We start from the raw sequence: 27,663 nt of genomic DNA on the forward strand, positions 1-27,663 counted from the left end.
GATGGCCCAAAAGATAATTGCTAGCTGTGCTTAGAGAGAAGGTGCAGACTTTGGGGTCCCAAGATAACCCAAATCCCCCCGCGAGCCAGGCCCCCGCGCCCCGCAGCCGAGCTGGGAGCAGAGACAGGAACCAGGGCTCAGCTGCGGCTGCAACGTTTCCTGTTTTACAGAGCGAAAAAAAACAGAGCGAGAGCAGCAAAATGAGGTGGTTGGCATGAAGATGGCAGTTGCAGTGTGTTCGTGCCCGATAACCTCCCGCTCACCCTGCTCCTCTGCGGCCGTCGAGGGGTAGGACGGGACCCCTCTGGCCAGGTAAGTGCATGCAGTGCCGGGGCCGGCGAGGGCTGGAGGGCAGCGGAGGCTGCCGCACTGAAGGCGGCGGCATGCACCTTTTTCCTCTTTTTACGTCCCGCTTTCAGCCTACATGATTGACACTGGGAGGCTGTAACATGAACTGGCAAGAAGCACATTTTTTTGTTTCCCTTGAAGCAAAAAGCATAACAGCTTGGAAAGCAAAGATAAAGGACACATTTGTTAGTTAAAGAGGGTAATTTGGGGTAACAGAAGGAGGAAACAGAGCGTTAGCTTGTCAAGGCCTCAACAGTTTGCTCAGCTTGGGGGTGAGTAATGGATCACGTACTACTTTAAGCTTTACCTTGCTTTAAAGCGCATTTTTGGTTAACCGAGGCTATTACAAGAGCTGCTGTTGGGATGCAGGGTGACAGGCTGGGCAGTCCAGAGACAGCGCAGGTGGGAGCAGGGCTGAGCTATTCCTGATGGGGAGAGCTGGATGAGCCAAGCAGGACATCCAAGGGCGATTCAAGACACAGTTGGGCCATTTCTAAAGTTAAGAAAAATGCTTTTAAGATCTCCTGAAGAGTTTGGAGCAGGTTTGGCTGTAGATACGCACTTTGTCCCAAGCTATGGGGTTTGTACCCAGCCTCAGGCTTCAAGGGGGCATGTTGCTGGATGTTAGCATATGGCCAGCTTGCACGTGTGTGTGCCAAACCCTGCCTCACCTGCTGGGCCAGGGAAAGCATGTGTGCACCAAGAGGAAAGGCCCTGGGTGAACACAGGAGAATTGCTATGGTACTGGCACTAAAGCTGCATGGGAATAACCTGCTCAGCCTTTTATACCCCCAGACTCCTCCGGCTGAAAGTGTATCACAATAAGAAACACCTGAATAGCGAAACACTGTTGGGATCCTTCAGTAAATTTAAGCCAAAATTAGAGATGCTTCAGCAGCTATTCAAAGAGAACATTCAAATAAAAATTAATAAAAGCCCATAAGTGAGCACTGCCTAATCTTTCAGCGAGTGCTGTACTTAAGGGGTCTCTGCACCTAAATCGCAGGCAGGCTCAGCGTTGGAGCTGTGCCCTGGCTGTGGGTTTGCAGGCACCTTCCAGGCCCGGAGCAAGAGCTGACTGTCCCGAAAGCGCCGCTCTCCTTCCAGAGGAAGCCCCTACAGTGAAAAGACGGCACCGGCAGTGAGCTTTGGGGACACCACAGCTCGCACAAAGAGAATAAGAATTACAGAGCAGCTTTTAATGCAGACTAAAAAGCACGGAAGTATTATATATGTAAATGGGGTTTACTTGTTCCCATTTTTTTTTCCCATTAGACTCAACAACTTCCTAATTGCTTGAGAGAGAATGAGATCAAAGAAGTTTTAATGGTTTTCTTCAGTACTGAAGAACATTTAACCTGAATTTTTAGAGACTAAAATTCTTTTTTTTTTCCCCCCCCTCCTTCCTACATTAACACGAGTTACTAAACATGAGAAAAGCCCCACACCAGACACAGCCGCAGCAGCTCCCAGGCTGAGCCTCCCAGGGCCGGGCACTCTCCAAGCACCATTCATGGGATGTGCATGGGGATGAGGAGCCTCTTCGCTGTGGATGGGGAGAGGGGACAGGAGAGGGAGATACAGCTTTCGCTCAAGGGAAGGAAGGCAGAGGAGCAGTTGTGGGTAGTTATCACTCAGCTTTCTCTTTAAGCAATGCAGAGGCAAAGGTCCAAATATACTTGACACGACCAAAGTCCAGCAAAAGACAATGCACCGGTGGCTTGCAACTGTGCAGAGAAGTCAGCAGGAGGGAGGAGGTTTGATATCTACACCCTGCATGTGCATGTGGGCGGTGCAATAGTGCTGAGGCAGAGGAGCTCCTCCTTCGGGCAGGCCACTGCCTTGTTTGGGCCAGAGTCCCCAGAAATGGAGGCAGAATTTGTGCCTGGGGCAAACCGATACCATTAAGAATCTGTGCCCCAGCGCTTGAGCACAGCCTAACAATGAGTTTACCCTAAAGCGTAACGATCAGTCACTACCCTTGTATTTGCAATAAAAGAATCAAGCTGCGGCTTGGCTAAAACACATACCCAGGGCTGCAGCCAGTAAGGCTGTGGGCGGACAAGCAAAGGTGAGCAAGGAGAGGGCAAAGTGATACACAGCGCCCGAGCCAAAAGCTGGGGAGGGAGGGAGCAACCAGGAGGTAAGCGAAAGCAGCACTCGGTAGCTGTGGTCTGCAGAGGGTGGGCGTGCTCAGGCCTGCAGGGACTTTGCTAGATACTCCACGGGGAAAAACACAGCCAACCCCAACAACACTGCAAGTTTTTCACTGCTCCAGACCTCTCTCTGCACATGGAAGAGGCAGCCACTGCTAAGATAGATAATGCAGCTGCTAGAAGAGCAAGTCACACCACAGCACCACTATACTTGGACCTACCAAAAAAAACCTGGTAAAAAGAAAAGCACACTTAAAAGAAGTTTACTGTGGAAATAGCAGCTATTGCTCTTCCTGTGTTTTCATTGTTTCCTTTAGGTTGGTGAAAAAAGAGCTCTAAGAGCATGCACCAAAGTAATAGTCTGAATAACAGGGGGATTTTATTTTATCAGAAAAGGAATTGTACCAGAGGAAGCATCATTACTTGGCAGTGAAGCCAGCTTCATAAGGTTGTGTTAATTATTTGAAATTCTGTTCCAAGCATCCACTGGGCCAGCACCGCCCGGCAGAGGAGCGAGAACAGCCCCGTGTCTTTCACACGGCCAACACACGAGTTCACAGACAACAGGTTTCTCCAGGAACACCACTTGCATCCATTGCACGAGGACTCTGGAATCAGCGTCCGATACCTCACATTCATTTAATCTTAGAAATAATCAATTTTTCACTCAAATGGTGTCTTTTCCCTTCGTTTCATCAGGACGGAGGACCTCGGAGTGGACAGAGCGGTCACAGGCCGGCAGAGCTGCACCCGACATGATCAGCCAGCCCGAGAAGGCACGGCCGCGGCACAGGCGCGCGAGCGAGAGCTACGATGAGAAGTGCGAGCGGCGGCACGAGACGCGGGAGAACCTGCGGCGGCGAAACAACGTGACGACCTGCCGCCACCTCGGGAGGGGGGCGGAGGAGCCGTCGCAGAGCCCCCGGCAAAGGGAGTTCCTGAGGAGGAGACACCTGGCAAGCGACGCTGGAAAGACACCGCCGCGACAGGAGCCCAAAGCCTGCATCTCCCCGGACCCCTCCTCACGGGTAGAGCCAAAGGCAGCTGTGCTGCTCCAGGTAACGTCTGCCCCCGGAGCCCAGTGCTCTGCCTGCTCCAGCTAGGACCCGCTAAAGCGCCCGCAGCCTGTCCACCGATTGCAACAGCATCCAAATCAAAGTACAGACAAAAAGTGAGAAAGCACCATCAAAAAAGTGCATTTCCTTATGGACTGCAGTCAGGCACGGGTAAACGCTGACACCTCCCTTTCAGCGTGCTCCTCTCCCGTTCTCCAAACCATGAAGCAGACACTTTCCACCACTCCAAGTACAACCCCACACCCTAGCTGCCAGACTACAGTTCTGCATTTACACAAGTTATTTTTGCCCTTGAAAACCGAGCTCTAAACACCTGGCTTCCCTCCATCACCGTTGCTGCTAGCAGGAAGGGTGCAGGAATTCAGTGACTCCCTAGTACTCATTACCTACCCTGTGCTGCACAGTAACCAGCAACCCAGAGGGCTCACTGCCTTGGATAACATCTATAGAAAGATGCAATGCAAAACACCCCAATCTAGGCGCCAAACAGCTTTCCTTCTAAACTTTTATCCTGTGCAAAATGAACAATTGTGAGTTCATCCTAGGGGCTTCACAAACCTATGTGAGCACCGAGGGTCAGACGAGAGATGGCTTACACAGGCGTGCCCTCAAGGTCCCCTTGCAGCAGGAGAGCGTTCAGAGCAATCACCTACCTCCTGCTGCCATTTGGTTCATCAGGTTTAATAACCTGCTAAACAGCAGGAATCTGGAACAAGAATTTACATGTACCTGGCCCATGCATGGTGCCTTCCTCCGTTTGCTTTTGCAGAGGTAACAAGGGGCAGGAGGCAGCGGGAGGCAGAAGGGCAGTGGGGTGAGAACCCCACACCCCCAAGGGGAAGCCAGTGCAGAACAGGTACCTCTGCTCCAAGGCAGCCAAGCGGTAGCAGAGACCCAAACCAGGACCCAGCTCCCTGCCAAAAGTCCATATCTTTTCCAAAAATGTCTCAAGACGCCTGGAGGGGTTTCTTGTCCTCTTCTGGCATACCCCTCAGAAGCCAGCAGCTTTGCCTCCCACTTCCCCACAGAGCTCTGGAGCTGCTGCAGCCAGAGCAGCAGATCCTTATGGATTTGCCAGGAAACCACGGCATCTCCTTGATGCTCTTCACCCAGTCGCTGCAGGGACAAAGCCTGACCCAGCCACAGCCCCTTCCCCTCCATTCCTCACAGCCCATTTTTGGAAGGATGCTGACTCAAGCTGCCCTCTCATTCCAGCACCCATGGAGCTGCCCCACGTTCCCCCCTGCACACTCCCTGCTCAGCCTCAGCGTCCCCCGCAGCATTTCGGCGGGAGCCATCCCCAGGCAAGGTGCCTCCGTGAACACCCAAGGTAGGTGAGGGATGCTCGGGTTTCCCAGCACGACAGCAGCCGCGGTGCCTCCCTCCCACCTCTAAGTCTCCATCGAGCAGTTTGGGATGTGAGCTGGTAGCTCCCCTCTAACCCAAGCTCCCTTGCCAGGAGCCCCACACCTGCGCTAAGTGTTACCATCCCAGGCTAAGCTTCCCCTGCAGACTGCAAGTGTTAAGAATATATTTTCCTGTGGAGCAATAAGCCAGCCCAGCCCACGGCTTAACAACCCGTGCTGCTGAGCAGATGCTCTGCCCTACAGCTTCCAAGGGCTGGAGCACCCCTCCTACAAGGCCAGCCTGAGAGATTTGGGGTTGTTCAACCTGGAGAAGAGGGGGCTGCGGGGAGACCTTATTGCAGCCTTCCAGTGCTTAATGGGGGACTATAGGAAAGACGGGGACAACCTCTTTGGCAGGACCTGTTGTGACAGGCCAAGGGGTGATGGTTTTAAACTAAAGGAGGGTGGATTTAGACTGGATAAGGAAAAAAATTTTTGCTATGAGGATGGTGAAACACTGGCACAGGTTGCCCAGAGAGGTTGTGGAGGCCCCGTCCCTAGAGACATCCAAGGCCAGGCAGGACGGGGCTCTGAGTGACCTGATCTAGCTGAGGATGTTCCTGCTCGCTGCAGGGGGTTGGACTTGATGGCCTCTGAAGGTCCCTCCCGACCCAAACCATTCTGTGATTCTATAATTCCCTGTAAGTGCCCCAGATTATCTGGCAGGTGGGGGGCGGAATCCAGTCTGCAGGATCACTTAACTCCCACTTCTCTGTCCATTAGAGAGCAGGACACTCCTTTGCCTCTGATCCCTGTCGAGTTGTGTTACTGGACACTGTTTGAGCAACTGCTCTTCATCCTAGAGGCAAAGCCATCTCTGAGACACCGAGATGGACACTCAAGCAGAACTTTATGGTCCCCGGGACGAGGGGATCTGTCACATCCCTTTGCTTTCACAGGAACCCAGACCCTTACAAATCCAAGCGCAGGACTGAAGGACTCGAGCCAGCAGACAGAGTAAGCCAGTCCTCCCCTCCCTCCCTGGGCTGTGAATTCGGATGCCCACGGGGCAGCCACCTCCGACACCCGAGCCCAGACGTGTTTCACCTTGGCACAAGCTTTTGCTGTAAATACCCACACTTTGCTGGGGCTGGTGGGGAGCGGCTGGTGCCCAGAGCCACGGGCTGCTGCAGACCCCCCATCACACCTCAGTAACACACTTTCTTTTTTATTTTAGTTATGGAATAGCAGTTTTAAATAAGGTAAGTGAAACCGATAATAACTAGCCTTGAACTCCCTGCAAAAAATTTGTTTCTAGAATTTCTGACCAGGACATTGACTAGTGCCAAATTTCTAGTTTCAAAAAAACAATGACACTGCTCCTATAGGAGAGAAAGACACTTCTGTCCCACAGATATCTACTGTTCTCATTCAGCAACCGCCCTGATTTGATACACTACATGGCAAAGATACCATAACTCCAGTGCTGTAAGTTGCTGCAGAAAATATTTTCATTTCCCTGGGAAAACCAACCAAACAAAGCCCAGCAGGCTCTCCTCCTCTGCCCAGAGCCAGGCTCTTAACTTCAGGTTTATTTCAAAATATTTGGATTTTGTAGCCAGTTCATAAAGTGTTTATAAACCAGAACAATCCTATGCCTTTTAAACATTTGCCCTTTCCCTTTCAGGAAATGGTGCAGCTGTCCAACTACCTGAAGGTAGGTACCAAATATCGTGTGTACCCACCCAGAAAGCACATCTTCAGTCAGTACACCACCACCTTTAAAGTTATAATTATTATTAAAGAGGTGGGTACATACCCAATTTTAACGTGGCCAAGAAAGCCTACGGACAAGCCACTGAACCCCAAGACCTGCCTGAAACCCCCCACTCTGAGCTGGAGGGGGAAGCTGGGCTGTCCCTGCCCGCTCTGGGGGTCCCCGCTGACCGGTTCTCCCCTTCCCCGCAGGAGGCCCTGCACCGCGAGCTGCTGCTCAAGCAGAAGATGGTGATTTTGCAGGAGCTTTTCTCCACACTGCTGCAAGCATCAGAGAAATCCTGGCAGGTACCAGAGAGCTGCACGAGGCGATTCGTGCTAGGGCTGGGAGAGGTTCTGCCTTGGCGGGACCGGGCTTGTGGCAGAAGCAAGAGCACCCCACGGGTCTCCCTTTCTTTCCCGGAGCGGTTCTAGCTCTGCCTGGCTTCGGTGCTTTACAGGTGTGGAGATGTTACAGGTTTAAAATGCAGCGCTGTCACCTAGCAGGCAAGACGTGCCGCAGAACCGCTCACCTGCAAGCAGCCGCTTGCCCTGCCGCTTTCCTTGCTGTCACCCTTCTTTTTAGGGAGGCTTGAACACAAACTCAGAAGTTAAGGGGTTGCTTGAAGTTTTTCTCTTTTGTGCCACAGAAGATTGTTACAAAACATACTTCGCTTTCAGATCAACAGGAAGTGGAAAACCCTTTTCTTCTGTAAGGTTTTGAGGGTTTGGTGGGGTTGTTTTTTTTTTTTTTTGGTTTTTTATACTTGCCTTTCCCCCTTTTTGCCTCTTATTTTTTCTGGAAAGAGGAGTGTATAAGCAGGGAAAAAACTGGAATGAACCCAAACAACCAGCTTCCACCAAGTGTGCTTTCCTCGTCAAAACAAGTTTCAAATATTTTGAACCAGGGTTTGGGGTGTGGTTTTTTTGGCCAAAATAAAAACTTCAGATGCCCCAAACAGGTACATCCAAACACCACGTCGGATGGGGGAAAGAGGCTGTTTCTTAACCTGGGAACAAAACGGCTAAAACACCCCAGCCGGGGCACGCAGCCTTCCCGCCCAGCTCCCGGCCACCTGCTCCGCTCCTCGCTGGGAACCGCAGGGACATCCTCTGCCTCGGTTCCTTTTGGGGACATATTCTGCGCCTCAAACACAGGTCAGGGGACCCAATACCACAAGGCTCTTGCGCACTTGGCCTTGGGTGCTCCACTGAATCACCGCCCTGCATCAAACCATTTCCACATGGCTCAGACAAAATCCTCCAGGCAGCACTGAACCAGGGCCCGTTTGGTTTTTTCCTATCAGGAGGTGATGTATTTTATGCAACATAGGAAGTGTTTTATATAGGATTATTAAATCAAATACTAATTTACGGTTAATTGTGCTATTAAAAAAGCAGTTTGAAAGTTCTGCGGGGCAGAACAGCAAGTGATTGGGTGAGATGGTACAAAAACCCCCCTTGTATTAGACATGCTGCGGTTAGAAACTTCCGCCTTTGCTTGCTGCTTCAAATATGAGCAGGAAAAAACACCCTGACACACTCTGCAGGAAGTAGCCATGAAACCTCATATTAAAAACAGGTGGGTGCACTTTGCTTCTTGCTATCTCTGCTACAGAAGAGTGACTTTGCTGCTGCTTCTCACATTCAGCCATTCATCAGACTAAAAGTTAACTCACCTCTGGCGCTGGAGAGGCAAACAAGGGGGATGCTGCCTGCTTGGAGGGGATCCCTGGGAGCTGCACGGAGGGAAGCAGGCTGGGGCAAGGGGCTTCTCCGGAGGCGGGGGCAAGCGGAGGTACAGACAGGCCGTCTACAATAATGCCGTGCCAGGGAAACCGATGGTTGGTTGCTCATTTCCAGGCCCAGGTGAGAAGCCAAATGCTTGCTGCAGGAGCTTTTTAATCCTTTCCAGTATTCTGGGTTTCAAAAGAAATGTGATTGCATACACATGAATGATCTGGCAGCGAGCTGTGAAATGGCCACCCCGAGTCATTTCGGAGATGCTGCTCGTGCTCGAAGCAAGTACTTTGCAGGAGGATGGGGTGTCGTTAAACTGAAGGGATAAAGCCTTTGGTTCCTTCCCTCTCCCACAATTTTACTTCTAGGTTAGAGACCTTCCTACCACTGGTCTGGACCTTAAATACCTCATCTGTTGTAAAAATTGCTTAGTTGATTCAAAAATGCTGCCAGATGAAGGAAGCCAAGTAAATCTCAGTTTTAATTCAGAGTAGTTCTGAGCTGTTCTCTTCCTAAAGAGCAATGTTACTACTTCAATACATTTTCTTCCCTTCCTGACCTCTGAAGTTGAGCCTGACTTTTGGAAGTAGCTTGCAGCTCTATGGAGTTTAAGCTCTTTGCCATTTCTAGTGCATTTTACTACTACTTTATGGACCCATTTTTCTAGCATAGTTGGGCAAACTGAAAGCCTTCCAGAAACAGCACTTATTAGTGTTGCTTTAAACTAGCTATTTAAAAATTACTAAGGGAAGGATTATCAGAGAATTCACCGATCACAGGACAAAGACACGACAGCTGTCAGCCAAAAATAGTTTAACATGCTTACATGGCACTTAAGTGACAGCTGTAGAGAAACACAGAAGAGTTTGAGAAAGGTTTTGGAACTGCCCATTCAGGTAAGCTCAGACTCTCTGAAGACAAGGGCCACAGAGGATTCAAACCCAGTTATTTGCAAGAGTGGTGTTTTGAACATGTTAGCCCTAATCCTTTCCTCTGCCAGGTTTTCAGTAGGTGCCTCTGGGCTCTCTAGCAAAGATCCCCGGGTGCTCAAGCAGCACCGCCAGGGACATTGCAGAAGGGAGGAAGAGCCACCACCATCTGATCATGGTGGCTATCAGGTGGTTCTTGGTATTTTGCTTAGTTGTGGGTGGGGGATTTGGTTCATTGGTTTTGGAGGGTTGGTTTGGGTTTTAAAGCAGCCCCTCTCATGTAGATAATCTTCAACGCAGGGCTTGACCAAGATTTGCTCACATAACTTTTGGTCAGAAACATCATTTCTTATGCCCTCCCACGTATGCGCCCATTCTCGCTCACCCCTCACTGCCCTACTGTTCTGGTAACAGCCCTTACAGACAGCTTATTCCCTTTAGGGAAATCTTTATACTCTACATTCTTTTGCCAGATTATAAGCTGCATCTCCATGAAAGGAGCTCGCCAGCACATTTCTGCTCTCAAGCTTAGGAAGGGTCCGGTGCTCTCTTGCCTTGTACCTTGCACATTAATTTACACCTGTGCACAACGGCCATAACACCAGCAGCATCTAACACGAGCCTTTGCAGGCGGAAGAATAAAATAAACTGCGAAGGGAAACTAGGCATAATATTTCACATATAAAAATGCTTTTCAAAATTGCACCTACTTTCAGAGTACTAGCGGCTCTGTCCTCTTAGAACCAACAACTGAACTGGGAAGTTTTATTCTTTGGGACCATCAGCTTACTTTTGTGCAAATTTAAACAGTGCTAAGACACCAGTGAATCTGGTTTTGCTTGGGTCTAACAGCTATTCCTGTAACGTCAAGGAGGTTTTTTTTTTTCCAGAGGCTTGACTTCAAACAGCAGTCAGCAGAGACAATACCAGTGTTCTCAGTACTGGTGGTGGAGAAACAGCCTACGTGAACTCTTTGCTAGAAATTTTATCTTAATTTGCATACAGGCTGGTTTCACAAACCCCAACAAGCCTGACTAACACTGAGAGAAGTTTATAATAAGGAAAATCAATCATCATTGTTGCCCTCTATCCCCCTGCCCAACTGCTAGATGTTGCAATGCAGACCCAACCTAATTCCTAAGGGAACCAGCAAGACAAGACCTGAGCACCAGCCGGAGCTTTAGGCACGGAGCATTGCAGGGAGGAAGCGTCAGCCAGGGAACGGGGCTGTACGTGGGGACAGGCAGCAGCCCCGCTTCTGCCAGACCCAGACTAACCTGAAATCTTGCTCTTAACTCCTCATCTCTCTGCAAGTACCTGCACTAAGTAACCAGTGGAGCTGCCTCAGAAGAGTTTTTCAATGCATAGAAGTCTTTATTTCTCCCATATCACATTTTTTCCCCCCAGGGTCGTGAAGGGCTTTTTTAAGCTTTGACCACTGAAAAGCCTTTCACCAAATTTAGCCACAACATTATAGATGAAGAAAAGGGAAGAAGTGAATCAAAACGCAAGCTAACAAAACACTGGGGGCACATTGAACTGATGTGTGGAATCATGAACTGTACAATTGTTTTTTCCCCAGGGTCAGCTGAATGAAGATAAACTGAAGTGTAAACTAAGGGCACTTGAAAATCAGCTACAGGCCTGCACCCAGGTAATGTCTGATTGCTGAGAAAGACAGAGGTGAAGGCAGGCATGAAAACAAAACACCAAACCATGTAATTAGGTCAGGTCTCAGTTTCTAGAGCAATCTGATAAGATATGGATCTGAAAATTATTTTTCTTCTTTGCTGAAGCAATGCTTCACAGCAAGTTAGCAGTAGCATTTACACACTCTGGATTTGCTAATATTCAGGCTTAGCAAGTTTAGAAATATGTCAGATGAGACCCTTCAAGCACTTTAATTCTTCCTGCAAAGAGTTACTCAAAGGAGTGTGTGAAGAAGATCCTGATAGAGATGGAGGACCAGAAGCAGACCTACGAGCAGAAGGCAAAAGAGGCTCTTCAGAAGATGCTGGAGGACAAACTCCAAACAGAGCAGCAGCTGCAAAACTCTCAAGTAAGCAACATGTTTTATACCTGGCTTCGCTTTAACCTAGTCCAACTGCGACAAAGAGCCCCCACATTTCAGGGGAAAGGCAATGACTAGCTTACCATGAGTAACAAAGATGCAAAAAGGTATTTGGGGGGGGGGGGGGGGGGGGGGGTTTAGCTACTGAGCAAAGTCCAAAGCCGCTTAGTGGCAACCTGCGCTTGTTTCGTGAGCCATACATCACGTTATTAAAAACAGCACACAGCTGGGGAAACACACTGCTGTTTGGCAGTTTTAAGTGTAATCCCTTCTCCACCACCATCCCTCCTTCCCATTCCCCGCACACACAGGCCAACAAGCCACACACATATCCAGGGCACGAGGTTTCCAGAGAGGCTTTTTCTGGAGTTGCTCTTTTATATGAAAGTGGATTTTCCCCAAGAGGCAGCAATTTGCTTTGACCCACAGGATAACTGGTATTTTCAGAAAAACAAGTAAGAGACATCCCAAATACTACCAGGCTTCTAAATCCTCCCAGCAGCAGAGGAGCTTGGGTTCCACAGCAAACCCTCTGCCCGTGTTTGCTCTGTCCATGAGATGGCATCAGACCCACGCAGGTTATTACAACCCTGGCGCAGGAGGCGGCCGCACAGCCCCAGCCCCACGCACACGCCAGCTGATGCGAGTGCCCATGGGTGTTGTTCGGGGCAGCCTGGCAGGGTCCTGCCCGGTGGCGGGTCACAGCCCGCCCGTGGGTCCTTGTCTCCTCCACAGAGAAACCTGACAGCAACAAGAGAGGACCTTGCCTTCTGGAAAGAGCACTACACCACCCTCAAAGCTGAATTGACCAAGATGACCACAGCGCACACCGAGCTCGAGAACAGCTTCCACGTTTTGCAAAGCAAACTGCAGGTGCGTTTGCTCCCCACAGCATCCATGGGAGTTTGCGTTTTCCAATTTGCAAGCGGGGAAGCCCCCCGGTTGAGATCGCTATGTAATAAATCCCATTCAATGAAGCACAGCGCTTACACACGCAACCTCAATTGCACGAGCAACAGCTCTCAGCTTGGGGCTGCCTTTTGCCGGCCGATGCTGCGTGCGCGCGGGGTGCCAGGGCTGGGCTGATGCCGGGGCTCTTCTCGCCCGCAGCGAGCGGACACGCAGAACGAGCAGCTCCAGCAGGCCCTGCGCAGCCTGCAGAGCGAGCACGCCGCGCTCCACCGGCGAGCCAGCGCCTTGCAGGAGGACAACGACCTGAAGGCTGAGCACATCGGCGCCATCGAAGGTATGGCGCCCAGGGGAATGGTGGGGGGGGGTCTGTCGTCCAGGTGAACGTAAGGTACAAGGAAGAGTCGTAAAACCCTGGGCGACAAAGACAAGCACACACACATGCAAGGCTCTCTGAACATGCTGGACATCTCAGCTTGCCAAGAAAGCCTCTGGTTTCCAAAGGGTTCCTAAAGTCGCTTCCAACTAGATTAAAGGACTTCAGAGAAGTGAAATTACTTCTTTAAAAGAAAGGATGGAATGAGAGACCGGGGTGGGGGGAGACGGATGGATGGGACAACGGACAACAAACAAACCAACCCCCAAAACCAAAAGATGGGTCCTCAGGTTTGATGAGAGCTTTTGCATCCTTGTCAGACCCACCAGGCACAGCAACCAAGCCCACTCGGGCAGTGGAGCATCGCCTGTTACTGTCTGAGGTGCTGCGGCGTGGTGGTGGATATTACCAGCATATATATATATATATAAGTAAATAGTGTCTTAAAGTACCAAATCAGAGACAAGGAAACTCACACATATTTCATGCAGATATTTTAAAACACAGTTAAGGAAGAGTAAATCGGTGGCAGTTCTATCTTTGTAACAGGTCTCACACAAACAGCTTTAAAATAAGCCATAAATTAATCGACCGTAGGGCACACTAGAAAAAGCCACCAAAACCGAAAGGGCAATTAACAGCTAAAAATCATGTCCCTTCAGAGCTGACAGTTCAGTGGAGCCAGCAGTATCCACTCCACGTAACACATGTGGAGAAAGGGACGGTTGCCATCCTTGCATAAAGGTACAGCGATTTACATCAACCTTAATTTTCTTCTTATCATCATTTCAGATAAATTGCAAAAAGAACAAAACCAGAAGGTAACGCTGGAGGCAACAATCAGCCTTTTGCACAGTAAGTAACAGAAGCGCAAAGCAAGAGGTCCGCGTTAGCGCTGCGGACGGTAACGGTGGCTTTTCATGTTCGCAGACTTGATGCGCAACCAGACCAACGAACAGAAGACCCAGGAGCCGACAGTGCAGAGGAAAGGTCAGCAAACTTTGTAACTCCCACCTAGCACTGCTCTCACTGGATACAGGAGCATTAGACCTGACTCCAGGAGAAATCTACATTGGTTTAGAATAAAGGTTATTTTAAGCTGCACAAAGCAAGTTATTCTATTTTGCTAGTTAACATTAAATGTAAGTATTTATGATGGCAAATACTTTTAAAAAATAAATGTATTTCATTGCAAATTTTACCTCAGTGGCTATGCCATTTTTTTTCCCCAAGCAAAATACATTCCAGTTTATAATTTCAACTCCAGATGCACTTGAAAAAAAAAAAAAGTAATAAAAGACATTCTAACTATCCCTCCCTTCCATTTCTGGCAAATACTTATAAATATTCCTCTAAAGATTATTAACTTTGAGCTACAGCAGAGGCAGGCCCACGATAACTAACTCAGCTCTTGTGTCCTCTGCTATGTGCGCAGGACACAAATATTATCTTTAAACTGTGCTGAATAAACAAGATCTAAAGCAAACTGAAAGCCTGGACCTGTTTCTCATCAGAAGCCTGACTGTTTTCTAGACCAGGTTTTCACCACGCAGACCCCACCTCTCACTCCTGCCAAGGAAAAACAAAACGCTCTGTTAGAGCGCCTCGAGGAGGAGGAGGGAGAAGAAAGTCTGAAGGATGAGATGCAGAAAAGGACATCCCAGCTCACAGCAAAGGAGAACGAGGTGAGGAGGTCGCTGAATCATGGCTGGGACCAAGTTCCCTGCTAGGGAGCGAGCTGCTGGTGTAAGTGCTCCAGCAGCGGCACAACACGCCAAAGCTCCTGGAAGCAACCCGAGTGTGGTATCTCCTGTAAGAATTATCACTGCTGAATTTTTATCCCGATACCTGCCTCAGCTAAACCACAGATGTAGTGCCTACATGCAAGGGCAGGGCACCAGCAGCCTGGCACCAGGGCTGCAGCAGCAGAGCCCTCTCCACACAAACTCATTTCGGCTCTCGCAGACAGGAGAGTCTCAACAGTCTCACAGGGAAAAGCCAGAACCACAATTTAAGAACTGAAGCCGTGAGCACAAAGGAAGGAAAAAAGGCTTGCAAATAACAGGAAGGGTCTGCTAATGAAAGCAATGCCCTTACAACTGGACTGCAAAGAAGCCTCAAAGCTTTCTGACTTCTTACATGCTCTTTCCCATCTAAAAGACTCTTTCAGGGCACAAGTAGCATGAACTGTGCCCTCTGCCAGCCAACAGCCCCATAGTTCTTACAGCAGAACTCAGAGAACAAGGATTTATTAAAAAAAAGATTTATAACTTACCTTAACAGAGCTTAGAGCCACGCAGGAGAAGAGCTTGTCCCACTGACACACTAGCAAGTGCAGCACCAGACATCACCCAGCATCACCTGGGGGAGGGTTTTGTAAAGCACAATCACAGCAAAAGGGAACAGCTGTGGGGGGCCCAGCTGCCCCTGCGGCAGCTCTTGCAGCCTCCTTCCACAGCTGCTACAGCACTCTCATGCTGCATAGCCACTGGGTCCAAAGACACTCCCTGGGTTTTGGGGTTGTGCAGTGTAGCCAAGGCACCTGTCCCACGTGCTCCGTGTCTCAGAGGGTTTAAAGGACTCTGCAATTGCTCTTGCAGTCAGAGAAATGCAGGCGGAATTTCAGAATAAGAGGCAAACCCTGCCACGAGTTTGCACTCCACATCTTCTTCCTGACCTGCACGTTCCTATGGTCATAAAAATAACTATTGCTTCTTTCTCCCATGTGATGTGGAAGGTGGCAGCAAAGCCAAGCAGGTCACAGGCTGGTACCCAACGGGGCATTGCTTCTGTCACCACATTCCCAGTAACACCGAGATCTGCTCTGTTCCCCTATAGGTATATATGGGTGTGCAGGTAGCAGAAGCAAAAATCTCCCGTCACTGCAGTGCCCGTGTGCGGCCGAAGCGCTGCAGCCGCTGCGGGAGGCCTGCCGCTCTCGGTGCGTACAAGACCGAGGGGGTCCCTCCTGCTAACGGCCCCTCGCTCTGCTTGCAGTGCACGGAGCTGCGCTCGGAGCTGGAGGCCCTGAGCGAGGAGTACCGCTCCTGCCTGACCAGGCTGCGCCAGTGCCGGGACGAGCTCAACCACTTCCAGAGCAAGCAGGCAAAGGTGGGAGGCGTTCCTCGCCCCGACTCCCATTGCTTTCGGACCGAGGCTGTAGGAAATATTCCCCCATTTATTTGTGCAGTGCGGAAAGATGAATGACATGTTTGCTAGGGATGAGAAGTTTCTTCTCCCCACCGATTTCCTAGTAACACTTGCTTCTCCTTGCAGAGACGGTGCAATCACTGGATCCCTCTCTTGGTGGCAGTCACAGCAATGGCCATAGCCACCTTCCTCACAAGTTACAGACCATGAGGGACCTTCCTGATGACTGACCTCACTGCAGGAACTGACTTCTTCACCAACAGCAACACACCCTCGCCACAGTGCACCGGCTGCTATTTCGTACTTGCCCGTTTGGTTCATATCCTGAGCTGGCCTCACTCCAGACAAACTCCCGCAGCCCCAGTAAACGCCAGGAGATCCCTCCTTCCCTCAGCTGCTTTAGTTATTCTGCATCAGTTGAAGGTTGTGCTGCCCAGTCCCTGCGGCGCTGAGAGGCGAAGCCACTCCAACCACCACTCCCAGGGCTTGTGCAGGGCAGGAGGGACGGGGCACCCCGTGCCCTTGGGAGCCAGCCTCCCTGCTTTTCGTGACCAGCAGCTGAGAGGACTACAAAATTCTCTTCCTTTATTGCCTCCCTAAATGGGAGGTGTTCGACCTTCAACCGTGTCTATTGACATCTGACAGAGAAACCCAGCTCAGGGAGGCTTTTTAGCGCAGTCCCCTCGTGCTCCCCCCATGCACTGCCTGTGCTGAGCAGTTTTCTCACCTCCCTCTCACAGGGCCCAGTTCAGACCACCACTCTTTGAGCCTGCCTCATGGCCAAGCATCCCACAGCCGTATCTGCTTCCCTTTCACTGCCAGTACCACATTAATTTGTCAGAGACAGGGGGTTTAAGCCCCTTTCGGAACTGCACTGTACAGGTTTTATGGTAGCATTTGCCCCTCGTTCAAGCGCAGGCTCAGCTACGTGTGTGACACCACGTCACACAAGTAGTAAATATGATATGGAGCCTACAATAAACTTCACAAATTCAAAATATTGTGGTATTGAATTTTTTAATTAACCCTCAGCTGTTTGCAGCAAATATACCCTGACTTTAGAGGGCACGCGCTACAGTCCGGATGGAGGCTGCAGAGTGGCTGCGAGCGCGTACATCCTCACACTGGTCTTCTGGCAAGTACATGTATTTGATCTGCAACTGGCCTACGACGTTGGGGGTCTCAGGTCGTCAAAATTCAGCCTTTCTTGCCCATGGGCCTCTTGAGAACCTCAGTGGGCTGCGCCTACAGGAACCAGATGTCTTGCCTCAGTCCCTGATGCAACTGAGACAGGCTAAAAGGTTTGTGTTTTACAAGGCAACCACTGGAAGAGACACCACCTCGCTCGAAATGCGGAGATCTACAAAGTCATTCTGCACACTGAAGGCCTCCTTCAGCTCATCGCACCAGGCATCCAGCGCCTCCTTCAGCTCTGCGCAGAGGCTCTCCGGGATGCTGAAGGAGTAGATCTGGACCCTGAAACCATCCCTTATCCTGGGGCAGGAGGCCTGCACCGTGAACACTCTCAGAGGCGTCAGCGCCAGGCAGTTCTCGGCACCCTCCTCCACGGAGAAGGCGTACGCCACCGGGTAGCCCAGCAGCACCCCGACAATGGTGCAGAGGTTCCAGCCCGTGGGGACAACCTCACTGGAGGACACGGGGCCGGTGGCAGCAGCCTCGACGGCCCCAAGGTGGGCAAGGAGGGCGGTGAGGTGGTCCCTGATGGCCTGGGCCTCCGCCGGCCTGCAGAGAGATGGGCGCTGCCGCCCCGCTGAGACATCCATGAAGGGCGCGGGGCGAGCGCTCAGAACGGCCGCCAGCCTCCGCCGGGCGAGCCCGGGGTGCAGCAGCAGGGCCGAGCCCTCCACACCCAGCAAGTGGAGGCGGCGTGGGGCCAGCCCGGCCTCCCTGAGCCGGGCCAGGTACCGCCGCAGCTCGGCGGGACCCGCCGCGCCGCAGTCGTAGAGCAGGGCCGGCTTCAGCCCCGCCGCCACCGCCAGCACCTCCCCGGCCAGCTGCAGGGCGCGGGCCGCCGGGAACCGGCACCGCCGCCCGGCCCCCAGCTCCTCCCGCGCCGCCGACACCAGCCTCGCCGCCGACAGGGCGCTGCCCGCCGGCGGCTCCGCGTCCGCCGCGGCCTCCGGGCCCATCGCCCGGCGCGCCGAGGGGAAGGGCCCACCGCTTCCGGGTCGGCCTCGGCGCTTGCGTGGGTGGTGCTCGGGGCGGAGCGGCTGGGGCCCGCCCGGAGGGGCCGCTCCGCCCCGGCCTAGGCGCGCTCCCGCCCGGAGAGGCCGCTCCGCCCCGGCCCAGGCGCGCTCCCGCCCGGAGGGGCCGCTCCGCCCCGGCCTAGGCCCGGTCCCGCCCGGAGAGGCCGCTCCGCCCCGGCCTAGGCGCGCTCCCGCCCGGAGAGGCCGCTCCGCCCCGGCCCAGGCGCGCTCCCGCCCGGAGGGGCCGCTCCGCCCCGGCCCAGGCGCGCTCCCGCCCGGAGCGGCCGCTCCGCCCCGGCCTAGGCCCGGTCCCGCCCGGAGAGGCCGCTCCGCCCGGACCGGGCCCCAGCGGCTTCATCAAGGAAGATGCCGTTTAGGAGCGGGTCGTTGCCATCATCCTCAAGCCAGAGCTTGGGGAAGCAACGCGGGGAGGGCACAGCACAGAGTAGTATTAACGTGCTTTCAGCTTCAGCTGGCTTCTCAGCATGTACAGAACTGTTTAGTTTATATATATACACGTGTGTGCATGCACACATACGTATAAAAAAAAGCACATTAGCAGAAAGGTTAGCCTCCCCAGCTTGCAGCTACCAGTTAAAGAGAAATAAAACTAGGCAAGGTGATATTCTCCAGGAAGTTTTAATAGAGCACAGATTTTTTTTTTCCACCTCTAGTCATCAAGTACTTATATACAATGTATCAATAGCAGATTAAAAAATATTACAGAATTTTAAAATCTGATTTATACATAATTGGTTGTTTAAGCAAACAGCTGAAAACAGTGAAGGAGCTAGAGGTATTCCCGTAATCCCCTCTGTTTTAAACACTTCCAAAACAAAAGTACTGCTGAATTGAATCAGATGACGAGATTTACAGATTTTATTCAGATTTAGGCAAGGCACTTTAAGAAACACTTTTCTGTATGTACAATGTAAGAAACCACGGGGCAAAGCAAAGCGTCTGTCACTGTGCTGGGAGCGGCTGCGCCATGTGCATAGCAGGAGCCTGCATCGGCCACCCCTCCTGGTGGTTCTGCAGCAGGCGGTACAGCTGCTTCAGGTGAGCCACGATGTTGTCCTTGATGTCGGGCGTAGAGATCTGGAGCCGCACGCTGCCGCTGTCAAAGGAGCGCGCAAAGTCACCGGAAAACATTTCATAGATCATCCGGGCCACAACTGGAATGACCTGTTCAAGACGACAGTTCTTTTTAGCGTAAAAGTCACACAGTACACTCCTGTTATTTTGCGGGAACCCCCTGCTCTGGATGCAGGGGATGGTTTCCACAATAACCTAAAGCGCACTCACAGACCGATGCTATTCAGCGCACGCAGCATTTGTATTTGCCGTGGCAAAAGCCACCAGCCCTGTTGGGGTTTCCCGGTGCCAGTAGCCACGGGAGAGAAGAACAGGTCTCTGCTATCCGCAGGCATCGACCCAGAGCCAACGCCCTGGCCCCAGCAAGGCTGGCACGTGTCACTTCCAAGCCTCAGCTCCTACCTGAACCACAATCAGCTTCCTCTCCCTGGGTTTTCCATCAGGCCATTCTTCTCCAAAACAGAAGTAGATTTCATATGGTGGCTGTTTCTCAATTTGTCCTTTCTGATGGGCTATCAGCTCTAGGAAGAAAAGCAGAATGCTGCAGGGTTGTCCTCTTTCGGTTAGAAACACTCACCACATCCCACCCCGTTGTATCACCCCAGGCCTTACCTACACGCTGTCCTTTCCCAGAGCCACCTCTTACACATACACAATTACAGCTTATTTCTTGAACCCAGAAGAGCCTTCTTTAACAGCAAGGCCCACCAATATTTTTAGGAACATTAAATGAGCGCACATTTACTTTTTTCTGATGCGCACCTGCTCCGTGGTCGACTGAAGCCAGGGAAGCGGTGGCCCCTGCCCAGGCTCCATGCAAGAGCACACCAGGCTGAGCCCCAGTGCAGACCACCCTTTCCAATAGTGCCACCAAGTGCCCAGACCAGTATCCAAAGCAATTTTGCAGCAGCAGAAGCTACTTACCGCTTAGGAACGTTTCCAGACAGAAGAGTTTGACTTTCTTTTGCCTCTCGATCAAATTTGGTGTGGTGGAAGAAGGCGCACAGGGGCCAGACCAGTACACCTTGCACTGGCAGAGCCGGACGGCGTAGATGGCATGGCCACTGACCTCCAGGATCAGTCCCCTGTCCATAACATCCAGCAACCGACTTGTGAAAATCTTCTGCCTTTCATTGGTGATTTGCTCTGTTCCTGGAAACTTTACTTGCTCCAAACTAATGGGCCCGAAGAGCTCTTCCTGGTCTGGCATAGGACCCAGCTCTCCGTAGAAAAGTCTGCACCCCTGAGGGTTGCTTACAGTTGTCGTCGGTCCAGTCTCCTTTCCTCGATATTCAAACTTGATTTCTAGGTCTGTCACTGAGAGAGAAACTGTCAGTATGGCTTTTCCTGGACCTTTGCATGTACTGCATCAGCAGTAGAGGCACACCACACAATCCACGCTACAGTCACAGGGATGTTTAAACTATACGCAGCTCTCCATGCTAACAAGCAAACAGCCACAGGAGAAAAAAAAAAGTGTTTTGACAAGTACAATGACAGAAGCGCTACAAATCCATATACATACTTGGCAGAGAGCTGATCCAGAGCTCGGGACTGCTGAAGAAGTCATGCTGCAGCACATTTGGAGGCATTTCCATGTCTAGAGGTTCATTCTTCGGCCACACAGCTTCAGGGCTGCAGTTTTCTGCAGTGGCTGGAGCCATTGGAGAATCTGCAAAATGGAAACAGCTCTTCAATAAACCGAGATTTTGTTTCAAGCATGCACCGATTTACAAGTGAATACCTTCAGTAATATATTAGCCTGTGCCACCAACCATTGATATTAAGAAATGGAAATGTCTCTTGAATAGGGACATGCTGAGATTGATTCAATTCTTCCTCTTCTTCCTCATCAAGATCATTATCCTTTTCATCCCACGGAGCTGAGCCAGTGGAACCTGCAAACAAGCACATCCTTGTGGGTAGCTGATCAGGGTCAAGCACTGCAGTGCATTTCCCAAAAAAATAATGTAATCTTCATATTGGCTTTGCACAATAATTGAAAATTTGTGTATTTTCTGAATATGATTAAGAAAAGGAAAAACCTGATCCATACAACATATTATTTCCAGTTTAATATATAATTCTAGAAAGCTAAGGAAACTGGTGAACTATCACCTACATGGGACTGTTTAGCGGAAAACATACAACTGTGTACAGCTTTATCAATTTTAGTACAAGAACACTATGGTTCAAAGTCCTCCTGGTTTCAGCACAACGGGGCTTACGCATGGCAGCTGCTTTCTGCTGCACACAAAGGCAGCTTGAGAGTTAATGCCACCGAGGGAGAGGAACTCGCATTGGACAAATGCCTGCTCAGTTACCAGCCCTGTGTCAGCAAGGCCCTCACCTGGATTAATGATTGATCCCTGGGACTGCGGGATATCGCAGACTTCATAAATTTTAATAGGATTCATGGGCACCTCCTTGGTGCCATCATACATCAAATTAAATTCCCGGCTTTTGTTAAGAGCACACCGGAGCTGGGCTTTCCACTTTGCAGGATCTGGCTCATCGACTCCTTCCTGGTACTTTCCCGTTTCCACAGCCCATGCCTGGGGACAAAGTACACTGTGCTCAGTCCAGCCCTCTCAACAGAGCAGCTTTTATCAGAAATCAAGCTTCCAAACAAATTCACTGTAAAATCCTTCTCTTACAGAAGTCTTAACTACAAAGTCTTAGCTTTTCCCATTAAAGGAAGGGGGAAAAAAAAAAAGATGTAAATCCCAATTTCCAAAAACCATTAGCAATTCTGAACATGCATCTTCATACAAATTAAGAAAGTATACATTGCACAGGACTGTGCACTGAGTTTTTCTAGGTGTCGCAGGTTCAACACCAAAAGTCGTTTCTGACAGTGAGCCACACCCTGCGTAGGAGGCACAGACTCGGTTACAACGGAGTGGAAGAGCAGCCACAGACACGCAGCGGCCCTCTCCCTCTCTCATCCCAAAATCAGACTATCGGTCCAAGATCCCTCCAAGGCAGAGGAGGTCAGAAATCCCTCAAAGGAGTGTAGGAGTTGTAATGAATCCCTTGGGATAAGAACATTAAGGATAGCAGGGATGAGCACTGGAAGTTTGTGGTGGACCTCTTAAGATTTACGTAGCAGTATTTAATGGTTTGCTGCTAAGAACAAGCCAGCTACCACATCCTAAACCGAGCAGATGAAGCAATCCTCCAGAGTCCGTGCAATCAGGCACCGTCTGGCCTTTGGCGGTCGGAAAGGGTTAAAGAACTCAACACCATTTCAGGCAGTGCCAAGCTTGGCATCCAGGTGCACGAAGTGGCTTTTCTGAGGTCAAAGAACTAGGACACAATGCGGCTGGAAACAGCTACGGAGTTGCCTATCGAGCTCCTGGACAACAATCCAACCCTTTGTCTCTGTTTAAGAGCCGTGCTATAGCCGAGCTCTCCCCTCCCTCCCTCACCTTGAAGATGGTGTTCTCCTCCTCGTGCTGCGGGCTGTGCCGAGTTGCGTGCTTCCAGGGGATCTGAAACCGCTTCGCTTCTCGGTCTAGCCAGACAAGGCCAGGATACATACCGCTATCTACCTGGGCTACCAGCCACGGCTTCAAGCGAACTCTTCGCGGGTGTAACGCCATTGTCTACGAAAGACAGGGATAATAGACCAACTGCTAAAGGTTAGTTGAGACTCATATGCTTAAAAAAAAGAAATTAATTTAATGCAAAAGGACCCCGTGCCACGTTACTGCTATTGTTTGTTACGTTACTGCACACTGAAACCACTAATTCACATTCAGCCTGATGACTCTTCTGCCAGAAGAAGTTACAAACACATCGCTAAGCGGGGGCCATAATTGCTACAAGAAAAACAACTCACTATTAAATATTCCAGAAAGCAGAGACGGCGCGTTATTTATGTTAACTGAGCGCACGGAGGGCGAGCCCCAGTCAAGCCTGAGCTGTAAACCCTGCGCAGGAGATAAAGCCACAAACAAGCCACAGCAAGAACAGGCAGCAGAATTTCAAAAGCCTCCACGTACGCCTTAGCGAAGGGGCCTATCTGATCTAGTTCTTCAGCTGCCTTCAGTCCTCTTCGGTCTTGCATCCAGGAGGAGGAGAACTAACATGCGCTGAACCAGAGGCTTTTGCCCCGGCTGAGGTGAAGGTGGAAGCATCAGCTGAAGCGGGAGGGACCGTTTCATGAGACAGACATTCCTCTGAAAGTCATTTCATGACTTTTTCATGAATGCTCTCAATGCAGCATAATCATTTGCAAACATCACTGACCTTAACAACTAGGATGTTTATCCAGAAGGACATGAACTGCAAGTCTGCCTGCACTCGTGCTAAAAATCAGGTGATGTTGACTTAATGTCAGGTTTTTCAAAACAACAATGCTGCAGTTAACTGATCAAATCTGTTGTTGTTTAAGTAGCACCACGGGGCTACTCCATATGCAACCAACCAACAATATTTCTCTTGTGCAGAACAGATACAAAACCAGAGAAAACCAATGACTGTCCCTCTGCGGGAAGAGACAGCATTTTGTACCTTTATATTTTTGGGAGGAGACTTCTATGCCACACGTGTGCTTAGAAGGTGTATCTCCCATGTTCATTTGTAAATCTTCAAACAGACGTGAGAAGTGACAAATACTCCCGTAGAGTAAAGCAGTTACAGGATAAGTAAAACCTTTGCCATAAGCTCTGAATACTGCTGCAGGAGCTGCAAAAGTATCTAGTAGCAGAGATAGCGATTAAAAAATCCTATCCACGAACTAGTCTAGGAACAGGTTTTATTTGTACAAATACCTGCAGATCCCATTCAGATGCAGGTGTTCACACAAAATTAATCACACACAACTTATTTTATCTGTTAAGCAAATAAAACGTTCAGGTTCAACTGCAAATCATCTTTAAATAATAGTTTGAAAAAGTGCTTCATCAAGGACCTGGGGACGTTAGCAGACTGCTTCCCAGGAGCTGCAAAGGATCAAACGGCAATCATCAAAATCATTTTTGTGCTTCTGAAACTCGGCTGTATTAGTTATCCATGTCAAAAACCCTGCCAGAATTAAACTTTCAGTAGCATGTTTGCAAAGACACAAAGTCCAGGTTAATGCTGGACTTAGAATTGAGACCAAAACCAGGTATCAATTTCCTTTGCAAAGAAAAAAAAGTGACTTTTCATTGTAACAAAGAAATCCTACCTAAAGCTTGTTTCCACAATCACTTTTACACTTAACTTCACAACCTTCTAGTAACGTACACTGTGTACACACACATCTGCAAGACCAAGAGTAAATTCAAACCCACACATGGTGGGGGGGGAATTCATGCCTCTCCCCAACAAAAGACACTTGGTCACACGGAGGGTGCGCTGGCGCTGCCCTATTAGGTCTGAATTGTCCCACGGCCCACAGACGGTGTCTGTCAATACATGACATTACAATGCTTTATGACCTTTTATCACCAATGACTTGTTGACACAATAACCGAGAGCAAATCAACTTGAATCCCATTGCTCAGCTCAGACGGTGAGTCAGCCTCTCAAAACCTTCAACTTCGATCCAGTGGGGTCCACTAATGCCAGAGGCAGCTCGGGCTCTGAGAGCCGCAAGGGTGAGCTTGGGGGGGACGTCTTCACACCATTACCCGGATTTGCCTAGGGAGGCTTGGCCTTCACACAAGACTCCTTGGTGCACATACCCAGGAATCCTCGGTTTGCTTTATTCCCACTCAAACTGGCTGGTGCAGGGGGGTAATTAGCACATCCCTGTGCTGCTAATGCATCCCTGGTCAGCGATGTAATTTTTCCCTGTACCCCAGTTATTATCGAGTCATACATTTTTCCTTGGAGAGGAGATGCTCACCCCAACAAGAACAACTCAAGCAAACTCGGAACGGAGCAGGCATCCTGCAGCCACTTCCCTGACGGCTGCAGGTGAGTGACCAAGGTGGGGGACGGCCCTGGCTAACCGGGGTGACTCTCGGGGCTGCGGCGCCAGCCGGCGTGACAACAGACGGCGCACCAGGAGAAGGCGGCCCGAAGCCTGCCTCAGCCTCGCTGCACGGATGCTTTCACTCACCGCCTGCGCACCCAAGTGTATTCAGTGCTCCCGCTCCACCCCGCTCACCAAGCCTCTAAAGGAAGGGGTCTTCTCGGGGTTCATCGCTGCGATGCCACAGACCTCATTCTTTGCTCGCTACCTGCCTTTAATTATATTATCCTGTATTTTGTGGGTTTGTATCCATTTTTTCAAAGACAAGCAGCTCAACCCTTAACCTTAGCATTCCCACAGAGAAACCGCCTGAATTTTCATCCCAGTGTCTAACCCTTGATCACCTCCCCACGCGGGGAACGGATAGCTCCCATGTTTCAGAGGTCTGTACGTCACTTTTCTTGCAGCCCCCCCCGTGCTCGCCAGCCCCGCGCGGGGCGAGCGATGCACCTCGAGCACCATTAACTCTTAAAATTCACAGTCCCTGCGCCCCAGCCCGGTAACCTCAGCCCCCCGCCGGGCCCGGGTAGCCCACGAAGCCGCACGGGGCGTGAGTCGTTGGAGGTAATTCGGGTTCTCGGGTGGTCCAAAGACTGCTGCCGGGGAACGGGGCGGGGGGCAAGTCTTACCCTCGCCCTAACTCTAGGCCTCAGTTTACGCCAACTCGAAAGACGTAGCCTAGGGCTAACGCAGCACCAGCCGCGGGAGCGGGTGGGAACGGGAGCATTAAATGGCCGTTTCCAGCGAGTTTCACCCCCCCCCGGCTGCCCTCGGACCGCGGCCGCCGCCCGCGCTGCCGCCCCCCGCCCCAGCCCGGCGCGGGACCGCGGAGCCTCCCACGGACACGCGCGTGTCCCGCCCGGTTTGCCGCCCCGACCGAGCTCCCCCCCCCCGCCACCACCACCACCCCCCCCCGCCACCGGAGGGACGAGCAGCCCCCCGCGGAACGGGGCTTCGCGGCGCGGTCCCGCGAGGCCGGGCGGAGCCGTGGGGCGCGGCGTGGCGGGGGGGGGGGGGAGTCGGGCACCCTGCACACCCCCCACCCCCACCCCGCGCAACTTACCCCTCCGGCGGGCGGGGAGCGGCTCCGCGCCCGCGGGGGCTCTCGGCCGCCCCGCGGGGCCCACGCGTGGGGCGGCGCCGGGGCGCGGGGCGAGGGGAGCGCGGCGGCGGCGCACACTGGGCGCCCGCTCCGCCCTCACCTGCCCAGGTGCGCCGGGCGCAGCCGCGCCGCCCGCCCCGCCCACGGCCACGGGGGGGTCCGCGCCACGGGGGGGCTCCGATCCACGGCCACGGGGGGGTCCGCGCCACGGGGGGGCTCCGATCCACGGCCACGGGGGGGCTCCGCCACGCCCACGGCCACGGGGGGTCTCCCCTCCGATCCACGGCCACGGGGGAGATCCGCTCATCGGGGGGGGCTCTGCTCCGCTCCACGGCCACGGAGGGGGGCTCCGCTCCGCGGCGGAGGGAGGCTGCGCTCCGCTCCACGGCCCCGGAGTGGGCTCCCCTCCACACCCTGTTATTTAGTATTTTCTTGTTAAATAAATGCCTTTTTATAGCTGCTGCAGTGCCGCGCCGCCCGCCCCCCCCCCGGGGGTCTCGGGACCAAGCGGAGCACCCGCGCACCCCCCCCGTCGTTTTCCCACGCCCCCTTTTCTCTCTTTTGTCATGGAGTATTTGCGAAAGAAAACAAAAAGTTCCCATTTTCTTCGCAGTTCAACGCGGGTTCGGCCCAGCCGATCCAGAGAGCGGAGCAGAGGCAAAACTTAAAGCGGCTGCGCTCGACGCAGAGCCCCGGGCACACAGTTTGCTCTGAAAAGTGTAAAAACGTGCCTGTCCCCGGCCTCCATCCCCACCCTCACACCTACCCTGGGCTGCCAGGGGGCTCTGCGGCATCTCCCCTCTGGCCCGGCCGCAGCCTTCCACCGCCACCTCCGCCCGCCGCCCCTTTCATTTCTTTTCCTCGTAGGTGGGGAACCGTGACTCAGTGGTGAATCCTGGTTTCAAGGGATCTCACAATACTTTGCTATTCAGTTTCAATGAAGCAGGAAAAAAAACAAACCAAACAGTGGGAATTTCCCTTCTCCTTCCCATCATCCACACTGCGGACAGCGCTGAATCCTGATCTTGGAAAGGCTGACTCGTGTCCAGAGCTTGGTCTTACACCAAGGCTTTGGAACCACGCAAGATTTATTAAATCTTCACACAGAAAGAAAATGTAATTTTGCATTTGTCTTGGAAAAGTTGCCTTGCAAGGTAAATATTTCAAGCTTCCTTCATCACTGAAATGGAGCCGCTCAGAGGTAGCTTTTAGCAGGAGTTTGTCAGCATGTAATAAAATCTTTCTGCCAATAAGCAAAAGCCGACAGGTGACACAGAGAGGTTACTGTGCGATAGCACTGCAATGGTGGGGTTTAATTTGTGCTGCGTAGATGTGTTTGGTAAGTTGTACCTGACCATTTTTGATACACAAAACAAGGGACAGCTGCTGTGTCCTGCTGTGTTAGTCCTGCTGTGTAACAGCGTGCAACGGTACG

The 27,663-nt window shown here is 51.6% G+C and overlaps 4 protein-coding genes across 16 annotated transcripts in view; 1 reads left to right on the forward strand and 3 right to left on the reverse strand.

Moving 5' to 3' along the window:
* The window catches only part of LAMB3 (laminin subunit beta 3), a 68,216-nt gene extending 52,982 nt beyond the window's left edge, over nucleotides 1-15,234 (reverse strand). Inside the window, exon 1 of the mRNA XM_075115501.1 lies at nucleotides 14,982-15,234. The gene's annotated coding sequence lies outside the window, so the exon portion shown is untranslated. The remainder of the gene's footprint in view (nucleotides 1-14,981) is intronic.
* Nucleotides 56-16,854, forward strand: TRAF3IP3 (TRAF3 interacting protein 3). Of its 4 annotated transcripts, none has more exons than XM_075115508.1 (16): nucleotides 57-312; nucleotides 3,204-3,562; nucleotides 4,796-4,910; nucleotides 5,886-5,943; nucleotides 6,164-6,188; nucleotides 6,614-6,643; nucleotides 6,895-6,990; nucleotides 10,933-11,004; nucleotides 11,269-11,409; nucleotides 11,980-12,294; nucleotides 12,532-12,667; nucleotides 13,499-13,561; nucleotides 13,637-13,696; nucleotides 14,240-14,391; nucleotides 15,704-15,817; nucleotides 15,983-16,854. In XM_075115508.1, the coding sequence occupies exons 2-16, from the start codon at nucleotides 3,260-3,262 to the stop codon at nucleotides 16,064-16,066; spliced, it is 1,764 nt and encodes a 587-aa protein (XP_074971609.1). In that variant the 5' UTR covers nucleotides 57-312; nucleotides 3,204-3,259; the 3' UTR covers nucleotides 16,067-16,854. The 4 variants fall into 4 exon arrangements, with proteins under 4 accessions (XP_074971613.1, XP_074971609.1, XP_074971610.1 ...); XM_075115509.1 differs by having other exon boundaries at nucleotides 12,157-12,294; nucleotides 15,545-15,817; XM_075115511.1 differs by having other exon boundaries at nucleotides 61-312; nucleotides 12,157-12,294.
* Nucleotides 16,844-18,071, reverse strand: C21H1orf74 (chromosome 21 C1orf74 homolog). The gene has a single exon (XM_075115529.1). It carries the CDS (start codon nucleotides 18,004-18,006, stop codon nucleotides 17,167-17,169), a length of 840 nt encoding a protein of 279 aa, XP_074971630.1. The 5' UTR covers nucleotides 18,007-18,071; the 3' UTR covers nucleotides 16,844-17,166.
* Nucleotides 18,072-18,683: 612 nt separating this feature from the next.
* IRF6 (interferon regulatory factor 6) lies at nucleotides 18,684-27,129 on the reverse strand. 10 transcript variants are annotated; one of them, XM_075115518.1, is made up of 9 exons: nucleotides 26,995-27,066; nucleotides 23,166-23,303; nucleotides 22,590-22,766; nucleotides 21,509-21,713; nucleotides 20,934-21,056; nucleotides 20,684-20,830; nucleotides 20,083-20,475; nucleotides 19,561-19,679; nucleotides 18,684-19,248 (listed from the first exon to the last, which is right to left on the reverse strand). In XM_075115518.1, the coding sequence occupies exons 3-9, from the start codon at nucleotides 22,761-22,763 to the stop codon at nucleotides 19,027-19,029; spliced, it is 1,383 nt and encodes a 460-aa protein (XP_074971619.1). In that variant the 5' UTR covers nucleotides 22,764-22,766; nucleotides 23,166-23,303; nucleotides 26,995-27,066; the 3' UTR covers nucleotides 18,684-19,026. The 10 variants fall into 10 exon arrangements, with proteins under 10 accessions (XP_074971619.1, XP_074971626.1, XP_074971620.1 ...); XM_075115525.1 differs by having other exon boundaries at nucleotides 23,003-23,303; XM_075115519.1 differs by lacking the exon at nucleotides 23,166-23,303 and having other exon boundaries at nucleotides 26,995-27,129.
* Between the last annotated feature and the right edge of the window lie 534 nt (nucleotides 27,130-27,663).

The sequence above is a fragment of the Phalacrocorax aristotelis genome, chromosome 21, assembly GCF_949628215.1.
Source record: "Phalacrocorax aristotelis chromosome 21, bGulAri2.1, whole genome shotgun sequence".
Lineage (NCBI taxonomy): Eukaryota > Metazoa > Chordata > Aves > Suliformes > Phalacrocoracidae > Phalacrocorax > Phalacrocorax aristotelis.

Excerpts from the sequence above, each read along its gene's own strand:
- TRAF3IP3 (XM_075115508.1), top strand. The coding sequence starts at position 3,260 with ATGATCAGCCAGCCCGAGAAGGCACGGCCGCGGCACAGGCGCGCGAGC. Across the intron at positions 3,563-4,795 it reads AGGCAGCTGTGCTGCTCCAG|CACCCATGGAGCTGCCCCAC; the intron begins GTAACGTCTGCC and ends CTCTCATTCCAG. Across the intron at positions 6,991-10,932 it reads CATCAGAGAAATCCTGGCAG|GGTCAGCTGAATGAAGATAA; the intron begins GTACCAGAGAGC and ends TTTTTTCCCCAG.
- C21H1orf74 (XM_075115529.1), bottom strand. The coding sequence starts at position 18,006 with ATGGGCCCGGAGGCCGCGGCGGACGCGGAGCCGCCGGCGGGCAGCGCC.
- IRF6 (XM_075115519.1), bottom strand. The coding sequence starts at position 22,763 with ATGGCGTTACACCCGCGAAGAGTTCGCTTGAAGCCGTGGCTGGTAGCC. Across the intron at positions 19,680-20,082 it reads TCTGGAAACGTTCCTAAGCG|AGCTGATAGCCCATCAGAAA; the intron begins GTAAGTAGCTTC and ends TTTTCTTCCTAG. Across the intron at positions 19,249-19,560 it reads GGAAGCTGATTGTGGTTCAG|GTCATTCCAGTTGTGGCCCG; the intron begins GTAGGAGCTGAG and ends CGTCTTGAACAG.